Genomic DNA, 10985 nt, shown 5'->3' with positions numbered 1-10985 from the left:
CAACATCTCTGGCCATAAAAGGAATGCCAATCATAACACTGAGAGATTCCACTTCACCCTAGTTAAAATAGAGAAGTCTTTACCAAAATACTCTGTCCTATTAGCAGCAGGCCAAACCTGGATGACCGCTTCGTCTTTACCCAAGACAGCCTCTAGAGGGCAATCTCTCTTTTTTGTTTTTTCCTTTTTTTCTTTTCTCCTGGCCTCAGTATCTTCTCTGCTTTGGCTTTCACCCCGCCTCCGATTCTGACCACGCCCCTAACTCGCAACCCAATTTCTTCAAGAGGTTATTTTGCCCCGCCCCCTGGCAGCTCACAACCAAACAAAACAGCTGGCTTCGGGGCCGCTCTAGCGGTTCGGAGGACCTCTCGGTGTCTCACGGAAGTGGGCGGGGCTGACGCCGGGTACGGACTTGCTGCGGCCCTCCCGACGGCTTTAACTCAGACAAATATTGTGGGCATGGGGCAACAAGACTTGTGGAGGTTGCTGTCGAGGTGAGTGGGCGAAGAAGCCAGCAGAGCGGTGGCGGGGGCCGTTGGCTACTTTCGCCCAGCTGGGAGAAGGGCCGGGGTGTCCGCTCGCCCGCCCGGCCAGTCCTCCGGCCTGGGCTGCTGCGCGCCGCGAGCACACTCGCGCGTTGCCGGCTGTCTGGTGCTGGTGGTGAGACTCGATGGTTGGGCTGTGTCGGACGGCTCCAGCTTCACCCCGGCGGCTGCCGTTCGCAGGCCCCTGAACGTGGCTTGGGGTTGGGGGAGATGTGTGCAGACGTTAGCTCTTTGAAAGTGTTCCTCGCGGAAATCGGGTCATCATCCTTTCAGAAAGTGAGGGTGTATTTGCTTTGGAGCCAGCGCTTGTCCTGATCAAATGAGGACGACTGTCCCGTGTGCAAAGCCCTAACAGTTTGCTTGATGTTTTCCCACAAAGGGACAAAAAGTTTGTGCGGAAGTTAATAGTTACTGTTGCAAAAGAGTCCAACATTGTATCCACTGGCCTGCTTCTCAAACCTTTGTTCGATGTGGATACTTTTTTTTTTTTAACACTTTTTGCTTTTTTAGTACTTTACAGTTATCCAGCTCTTGGAGAGAGTGCGTACACTCATTGCTGCCTTTTTTTTTTTTTTGACATGGTTAGTAATACCAAATTATTTGAGAAACAGATTTTTAACAGCCTAATTAGAAGAGACGATCATTTCCATGCTTCTCCTCGTTATTCCATCCTAGCTTTCAGGATGCGGATTGACTATGTTAGATCAGGACTAGCTTGGGGGGTTTGATTAGAGGTGGTTTTCCTGAGGCAGCCCTGGAATACGATTTTCCCTAGCAAAACAGAGGTGAGGCCAAGGCCGTCCAGTCTACAGTAGTGTAATCCACAAATACGAAAGGGATTACCATGACAGAGAGGGAAAGGGCCTGCTTTCCATGGCTGGCATTGTTGGGCAATTCTGCTTGAACTCTGGTCTTCTTTGGTTTCTTTAGCACTGTCATATGTTCCTATTATCACTCTTACCAATCTGTTCCAGTGCCAGCTTTGCCTTTGAATTTATTTTTTATATTTTGCCCCCAGACCCACTTTCCTGAAGATAATGGACAATTTAGTTGTCTAGCCTTATTTACTGTAAGCTCTGGTGCTGGTGAAAACTATTTGAATGTCTCCATTGAAGAGTAAGTGCACCCAAATGCATCCAAATGTTACTCTTTACATCCACCAACTTCTGGGTTCCCAATGCTATCTAAGTTCTCTCACACTCCCAAACAAATTTATATGCATTCTCAAATTTGTCACTCGTTCATTTTGTGGAAGCTTGACTGACAGACTGCCTCCCAATTTAGTAAGTTCTATACAATACTGCTAGATTAATATTAACCAAGTTTTATACTTGCAGGAATACTCTCCTGCTTGTGGAACTAAATAAAAATTTGAAGGCTTGGAGTTCAAAATTTTTGGCTTCAGTTTGCTTCATGAGTACCACAGTACTTAATATTTTAGGCATTTCTGTTATCTCTGGACTATGTGTTTCTTCTGTTCTTTACATAAGATTTCCAGATGCCCTTGACATCTGAAAGAGCAGATATTAAATAAATGATTAGACAAACATGAATTTGGTTAACAACTCTTGTAAGGGTCTTAATGCAAAAGTATAGATGTGAGAAGGAGAAGGTCATACTCTTAAAAAGAATTGATCTTTAACTTGTTGATAATACTATTTTCTTCCCCTCATGGCCCATCAGCTTTCTACTCCTTTAACTACTTTGTTTTGGTTCTTGCTCTTTTGGCTGTCTGTTCTCTTCTATTTTGACTTAGTTGTTTCTTAGTTGATTAGAGGGTCAGTCTTTAATGCTGTTATATTTTTCTGTGCCAGGAAATGTAACCCAAAATTTAGAGGTCAGGAAACATGTAGTGTTGTTAGCTAGATGAATGCTTGTGGCTTTAAAACACTGCACTATCAAATCCAAGTAACCACAACAAAACCACATTTGCAGCCCAGGCATCAATCTTACCACCATTACATTTCCAAGGGCAGCTTCTTTCTTTTTTGCAGACAGTGGAGAGGTTCTTCTTCCTCTGTGATTGTCCATGCATGTGACTTCCAGCTTGTCTGTGGTCTTTTAACTTTTCTTTCAGGCCCCAGGCTCTTTTCTTCATTTGTTATATAGTGTTTTTACTTATGTATACAAATAGAATCAGGATGAAAATCATTTTTAGTAATACTGTATTAGGATAAGGATATTCAGATTTTTCAAAAAATATATGGGAAGTTGATTTTAAAATGCTCCTTAATAGATGGGGTGCTAGTGGCTAATGCTTGTAATCTTAGCTAATTAGGAGGCTGAGATCCGAGAATTGAGGATCAAAGCCAGCTGGAGGAGGAAACTCCTTGAGACTTTTATCTCCAATTAACTAGCAGAAAACCAGAAGTGGTGCTGTGGCTCAAAGTGGTAGAGCACTAGCCTTGAACAGGAAAAGCTCAGGGACAGTGCACAGGCCCTGATTTTAAGCCCCACCCAGGGAGGGGAGAGGGAGGAGAATACTCCCTAGTAAGTTATAATCTGTCACTTTAGTTTACTTTTTATCAGGTATTGCTTTTAATGGCAACATTACTGCCTTTTGTGGTCATTGTGTAGAGCTTAAAACAAAATACTTACGCCTATATCCCACCCCGTGGTCTTTGATTTAATTAGTCTTGGATATGACTTGAGCTTTGGAATTTTTTATGAGTCCTCGGGGGGTGATTGTAATAGGAGTTATTAGTTAGGATGAGAGAATATTTTACTTGTGGAGCAAATTTCAAATACTAGGCCAGAGATGAAAAGTGTGACTGACTCAAGTGACTGATTTCCTTCTTTTTTATAGTAGTATTCAATAAGAATATATCAAAGAGGAAAGAAACAAAAATTCCTCAAAGGTCCTTAGATTACAGTTTTAAAGTATAAATTCAGACATCTAATATGTGGTTACAAGTGGTAAACATGGTCTTACTCACTTTTTCTTCTCCTTTGCCTTTGGCTATTCTTTTTATGACCTCAAAGTAGCCTTGAAAAAATTAGTTCCATCAGCTAAAATCTGGGTCTGCAGATGTGAACAATTCCTGTCATGCTACTGTGGATATTGATTCCTGCTGTGACTTCTCTTCATACATTTTGAACTTCTTAAGTATGCATTTCAGCAGTGCGGGTTCATTTGCATGCATGCATACAATGTTTCTGGTTTATATTTATCCTCCTCTATTACTCTTCCTTATCCTTCCTCCCCCAACCTTTCCCCTTTTAAGTTTCTTACAAATGTTTTATATGTTTCATTGTGACCTTTGCACACATAATATTTCTAATCGTGTTCTGCCTTTCTTATGTTTTCTATCCCACTCCATTTTTCACCCCAAAGAAGTCTTCCACCCAACTAAATTTTTTTTTGTTTAAGATTTAGATTCTTGAAAAAACTGTAAGTCTAGCTTGTTTCACTAGACGTTTTGTATTCCTAGCCTAAGCATTTTTAAATAACAAAATTAGAAACTGTTGCTTTGTAACTTGTGGTTTTGGTATTGTTGTAAGTTGTGTCATAACTATTTTTACATGATGTAAGTATTTAAGTAAGTATTTTAGTAGCTGTTTTATGGGTGTGCCTTTAAAAACATTGCTGTATTAGACTTTTATTTTTGGTCAGTCATGGGGCTTGAACTAAAGGTACTGTCCCCCAGCTCTTCAGCTCAAGGCTAGAGCTCTATCACTTGAGCCACAACACCACTTCGATTTATCTGGTAGTTTATTGGGCTGGCTTCAAACCATGATCCTTAGATCTCAGCCTCCTAAGTAGCTAAGGATTGCAGGAGTGATCAGCTTGTATTAGATATTTTGTTTCGAGTTTTTTCCTTCACATAAATAATTGCCGTGAACATCTGTATAAATCAACTGCAAATGCTTGTGAAATTACTAGATGGAAGTGGAAGATTTTTTTAAATTAATAAAATATATTTCTTTGGGTCTAGCTTATTTCACTTAATAAAATTTTTTCCCAAGTCTTTCCATTTCCTAACAAATGGGGCGATGTCATTCTTTCTGATGGAGGCATAGAATTCCATTGTGTATATATACCCTTTTCTTATTCTGTTCATCTACTGAGGGACATCTGGGTTGGTTCCATATCTTAGCTATGGTGAATAATGCTGTGATAAGCATAGTTGTACTGGTAGCTTTACTATGGCCTTGTTTGTGATCATTTGAGTAAATGTTCAATCAAAAGTGGGATTGCTGGATCATAGTGGAGTTTTCTGAGTAGTCTTTTGAGGAACCTCCATACTGCTTTCCAAAGTTGTTGAACAAGTTTCCACTTCCACCAACAATGCAGTGGGGTTTTCTTTTGGCCACATCCCCTCCAGCATCTGTTGTTACTAGATTTCTTGATTATAGCCATTCTAACTGGGGTGAGGTGGAACTCAATGTTGTTTTGATTTGCATTTCTTCCATGGTTTCCCTTATTTGCAAAAACTAGTATACATCTATGATAATCTTACCAGACAAGCAGAAAAGGTCAAAAGCTATATACATATGATCATCTAACATGATGCTAAGCGAAATGAACCTGAGGATTGGGACACAAGAGTTTTTTCTTTGTTGCTGTTGTTTTTAATGTACTATGTAATGTTTTGTTTCTTTTGTATGTTCTTTTGTATGGAATAACCCCTGTTGTCACTGTATTTGATTCTGGTGCCTTGCATCTTTAAAAAAAAAATATATATATATATATAATTGTAAAGATACTGTGCAGAAGGGTTACAGTTACATGAGTAAGGTAATCAGTACATTTCCTATGGAGCATTGTTACCTCCTCCTATGTTTTACCCCTACCATCCTTTCCCCTCCCCACCTCCCCAACTCTTCCCCCCCACCCCAAGTTGTAAAGTTGGTTTTCAACATAGTGTCTTGTACATCTCATAGGTACAATAGGTCAACATGTATCCTTATTTCAGCATTTTGTTATTTTCCTTCCCCTCCCCAAATTAGAAAAATGTCTATACAAGATGCAGGGCACTGGAATCAAATACCCTGAAAACTGGTTATACCATGGGGGAAGGACATACAAAAGAAACAAAAAAAAATCACATAGTACATTATAAGTACATTAAAAACAACAACAAAGACAAAACCTCTTGGGGTTCATCTCGCTTAGCATCATCTTATATGGTCATATATACATAGCTTTTGACCTTTTCTGCTTGTCCTAGACATATACTAGTTTATTGCAAATAAGGAAAACCAAGGGACCTATGTTTCTTTGGGCCTGGCTTACTTCACTTAATATAACTGTGCTCTGCATCTTGTATATACATTTTTATAACTTGGGGAGGAGAAGGAAATAACAAAATGCTGAAATAAGGATACAGGTTGACCCATTGTATCATATGAGAGGTACGAGATGCTATGTTGAGAATGAACTTTACAACTTGGGGGAGCAGGGGAGGGAGGAGTTGGGGAGGTGAGGAAGGAAGGGATGGTAGGGGAAAAACAAAGGAAAGGGTAACAATGCTCCATAGGAAATGTATTCATTACCTTATTTGTGTGACTGTAACTCCTCTGTACAATATCTTTACAACAAAAAATTAAATTAAAATTAAAATAAAAAACAGTATCCAGATAGAGTCTCTTGCTATGTCGTCCAAGCTAGACTTGAATTCCTGGGCTTAAGTGATCCTCTTGCTTCAGCTCCTGTTTATCTGGGACTGCAGATGTATACCATCACACACAGTTAAACTTTTAAAGGTTGTGAATCTGTTTTTCATTCTGCTTACTAGAAAGTTAGTACTAATCTCTTAGCAGTGTCTGAAAATGCCCATGTTATTGCATCCTTACCAAACACTTCACATTAATACTTATTAGAGCATTTTTAAGGTTTACAGAAAAGTTGAACAATGTGTCACGCTCAATTTCATTTGCTCAGTGTCACGCAAATGTGTCCCACTGTCCTAAACATGTCTGTCTCCACCTGCCCATGCTTCCTCCCCAAACCTCTGCCAACTAGTGACTCTTTTCTTGACTTTATAATTTTGCCTTCTTCAGTATATTCACATTGTAATTCATGTATTTGGTAGTCTTTTCAGATTAACTTCTGCTTTGCACACATTTCCTCATGTTTTTACATGCATTCATGTGTTTTGTGTACATGTGTGTCTGTGTGTGTGTGAGTGAAGATAGCTCATTCTGTTTTGACATCTTAGTTACTGATACCTTTTGGCAATTGTGGATGGAGTTAGCAAAAAATTCATATGCAGGTGTGTGTGTGTGTGTGTTTGTGTGTGTGTGCATGTGTGGTCCTGGGGCTTAAACTCAGGGCGTGGGTACTATCTCTGAGCTTCTTTGCTTTTTTACTCTACCACTTGAGCCACAGCTCCACTTCTAGCTTTTGGTGGTTAACTGGAGATGAGTCTCACAGAATTTCATGCCTGAGCATGAAATTTGAACCATAAGCCTCAGATCTCAGCCTCCTGAGTATCTAAGATTACAAGTTTGAGCCACTGGTTCCTGGCTCACAGGTTTTCTCTTGTGGATGTAGGTCTTCAACTCATTTGGCAAAACTCAAGAAGTGGGTTTCTGTATTATATGACAAGAATATATTAATATATTTAATTTTGTAAGAAACAACAAACTCTTCCAAAATGGCTCTCATTTCATTGCTGAATCTTTCAGCAATGAATGAGAGTTAAGTCCTTTAAAGATATTTTGTTCTAATGCCTTATTGTTTTGGTGGCACTGGATTTGAACTCAGGGCTTAGTGTTGACTATGTACACAGTTGTGCTCTCTCTCACTTAAGCCATGCCCTCCCCAGTGCTGTAATAACTTTTGGAAGGGGCTTAAGTAAGAATTATAGAGTTTGAAAATGGAGACATGATTGCCCCTGGACCATGCTCATCGTATTTTACATGTGTTTCAGGTTTGGTTCATTTAAAAGAACCAGGATCATTCTACAACATTTGGTAAGTTTGGACTTCACTTTGCTGGCCTTATTACTTACAGTGTTTAACTTAACATGTTGTTATTATAGGGAAGTCAGGTAAAACAGGACTAACAGGTTTTTCTTACTCTTAGAGCATTATTATTCTTGGTTTTGTAATGTTATACTTGCTATCTCCTATGAAGTTTATGTATCAATATTATATAGCAAAAATATAGTTTTAGTTATACCACTGAACATGGGTAAGTTGAGTTGCTTGGACTTACATAATGAGTCTACAATGTAGACATTTAGTCTCTTTCAGCCTCCCTTTTGAGTAGTTAGGCTCATGAACCACAGTGCCTGCTAGTCTTTTGTTTTTAATATCCTTCCCTGAAGTTCTTATAGGTAAATACAAACATTTTTGCCTGAAAATGAATTTTAGTAAAAATTAATTTCAGCATTAAAAGTGCAACATGATTTTATAAAAGATGGATTGTTGCATTTTATTAGATTTTTGCTACATGCATGTTGTGTAGTTTGAACTGGCATATTCCAGTTAAGATTTTTCAGTTCTTTTTTTTTCAATATGGAGGATTGAGCCAGCCAGGTCCATGCTAGGCAAGCACTCTGCCAGTAGGTACCTCCAGTTATAATTCTCCAGTGTACCTAACTTCCTGTTTTACTTTCCACACTGTTCCTATGTGAGGTTTATAGGATTGTGTTTGTATAAAGAAAGGTGTTAAGACGAACTAATACAACAATGATACTTGCTCTAGACACTATGTTGGAAATGGACTTTATAGCTTGCGGAGGGGTAAGTAGGAGAAAATGAGGGAGGGGATAACAAAATTCAAAAGAAATGCACTCATTACCTCCCTTATATAACTGTAACCCCCTGTTCATCACCTTTATAATAAATATATAAAAATAAGTAAAAGGTGTTACGGTTGGTGGCACCATGAACTTTAGTGATTGTATGTAATGGATTCTTAGAAAATTAGTTAATTCCTATTCCTATAGGTGTTATATTAGTACTGTACGTTACATTAAGTATATAGTGTAAGCCCCTAAGTTAGTGTTCAGGAATCTATCTCTTCCCAATTCTGTAACATGCAAATCTGAAGTTTTATCACCTGGCCTCAAACTGCTTTTCCTGCTTATCCCACCATTATTCCTTTCCTCCACCAGCCATATTTCATTCATATTTAACACACTAACATTATCAAATATCAATTGTCTTTTGCCTAGCATGTACTGTTTCTTCTACCTAGTAGTTCTTGTCTCTCTTTTTCTTTACATACATCAAAGCCCAGCCCAGATGTCACTTTTTAAGACTTGTTATCTTTTCTTTGACTTTGTATTCTTAACACATAACAGAACTCAAATAATAATAATAAAGTAAAAACTTTAGGAGTATGTTATAGTCCAGGGAATTCCACGCTAGGGGATGAGGGGATTCTAAATCATGTAATTCACTCAGAAATAAAAATAAATAATTCAAAAGGTATGTGTAATTTACTTTGGAATTTGTTCACTTACAGTCTCCAAAACTTTTGAGATATGCCTAGCTATCCATTCCTTTTGTTATTAATATGAAAGATTTGCTATGAGCTTATGATGAAATATTTTCACTAAGTTTTTGTTTTTTGGGTTTTTTTAAAATCTGCACAGAGCATGTCTACACACTCGGCAGGCTTGGGAGAAGTGTTGTTGGAAAGGAAAGGTTGTGCAGGAGTGATAACACTAAACAGACCAAAGTTCCTCAATGCGCTGTCCCTGAATATGGTTCGGCAGATTTACTCCCAGCTGAAGGTTTGTCATTTTCTGAAAGCATTTATTTAGATTCTTTGCAACGTTTCTGGAATTTTATCAGAAGGAATTTCAGAACTCTCTTGCATATGCACCCTGACCCCATTGATTCTTGAGCCCTCAGTTCCTTCAAGTGTAATAATCATTGAATGCCCTTGGTGATAGGAAACCCTTTCTTCATGAGACAGCCCTTTCCAGAAGCTTTTAGGTAGCTGTCTGCCATTCTTTGTTCCTCTGACCTTTCAAACAGTGAACCTGGCTCTACTTTTGAGTATAAGTTAGCAGGTTTTAATCTCTTGCACATGACAGTCACCTTTTGGTTTCAAGACAATTCTTTTCAAAATACTTGCCTCTTGATTCTTTTATTCTATTTTTATTATTCATTTATTTTTTTGGTGGTGCTGGAGATTAAACCCAGGGACTCACAAATGCTAAACAATTGCTCTACTACTCAGCTCTACCTAGTGCCCCATCCTGCTTGTCTATTCGTCATCCTTACCAAATTCAAGTCAATTCCATATTTCATCAACATCGTAAGTTGTTTATTCTGTTATGTGCATATTTTTCTTAGAACAGAGCTCTATGACAATTGCTCTATCAGCAATCTTTGTGCTATTCACCAGACTTACAAATTTATGTAATCTATCATTAAGCCCTTATTTATTCATCTTGGGCTCAATTGGAACCATATACTGTAATGGGATATTATTAATATTAATCAATATTAATTGGCTTACTAATTTTGTGATGCCATGAAGAAATCTGATCACAAAGTACTCAAGCAGGAGCCTTTTATGGAATACACTCTTAATTTATCTCAGAAGAGAAAATGGAGTTCATTCCATGCTTAAGGAAATGAATGAGATCCACTCCTCTAGATATGTTTTATAAAACCATCAATGTATCTATACACATGTATGTATATGTACACATATGGATGTATCTTGAATGAGTTTATGTTTACAGTTTGCTCATACCATCTTCTTCTGTTTGAATAGAAATGGGAACAAGATCCTGAAACATTTCTGATTATTATAAAGGGGACTGGAGAAAAGGCTTTCTGTGCTGGTGGTGATGTAAGAGGTGAATTCCCTTCTCCTATATTAGTGATTTTTTTTTCTGATAAGAACTGACAAAGGGGCAGGGCACCTGTGGCTCCTGCCTGTAATCCTAGCTACTCAGGAGGCTGAGATCTGAGGATCACAGTTCAAAGCCAGCCCGGGCAGGAAAGTCCATGAGACTCTTATCTCCAATAAAGCACTAGAAAACCAGAAGTGACGCTGTGCCTCAAGTGGTAGATCACTCACCTTGAGCTGAAGAGTGTAAGGACAGAGTTCAAGCCCCATGACCAAAAAAAAAAAAAAAAGAACTGACAAAGGTAAATATTTGAGGATGTTTATAATTCATCTTATTTTCTAGAACCATTAAAGATAATAATTATTAAGAAATTAGAAAATAGAGACCTAACCTTTTGTTGTTAGTGTTAGAAAGTGAGGGGAATTGAGATTTTTTTTATTGCGAAGGTGTACGAAGGGTTACAGTTTAGAGATTTGTTTTTGACTTCACTGTACATGTAGTAAAGTTTAGATCTGAAACTCACATAATTTTGTCAAAGTAGTATAATCTGAACATAGTAAGTCTGAGAATGTAAATGGAAAAATGGACCCAAATTTTGTTTCTTCTGCTACTTACTACACAGATCACTTTTATGTGTGGGATTTATTCCTCACATACTAAGCAGGCAATTTTGTTG

General features: G+C 38.3%; 1 protein-coding gene across 2 annotated transcripts in view; it reads left to right on the top strand.

The window, feature by feature from the left end:
- Nucleotides 1-380: 380 nt before the first annotated feature.
- The window catches only part of Hibch (3-hydroxyisobutyryl-CoA hydrolase), a 44321-nt gene continuing 33716 nt past the window's right edge, over nt 381-10985 (top strand). For both annotated transcript variants that reach the window (XM_013029572.1, XM_013029564.1), the window contains exons 1-4: nt 381-494; nt 7421-7463; nt 9095-9235; nt 10231-10315. In XM_013029572.1, the coding sequence (XP_012885026.1) occupies nt 460-494; nt 7421-7463; nt 9095-9235; nt 10231-10315 (304 nt within the window). In that variant the 5' untranslated portion in view covers nt 381-459. The remainder of the gene's footprint in view (nt 495-7420; nt 7464-9094; nt 9236-10230; nt 10316-10985) is intronic.

The sequence above is a fragment of the Dipodomys ordii genome, unplaced genomic scaffold, assembly GCF_000151885.1.
Source record: "Dipodomys ordii isolate 6190 unplaced genomic scaffold, Dord_2.0 Scaffold5, whole genome shotgun sequence".
In the NCBI taxonomy this organism is placed as follows: domain Eukaryota; kingdom Metazoa; phylum Chordata; class Mammalia; order Rodentia; family Heteromyidae; genus Dipodomys; species Dipodomys ordii.
This window is presented reverse-complemented; position numbering and strand designations above follow the sequence as displayed.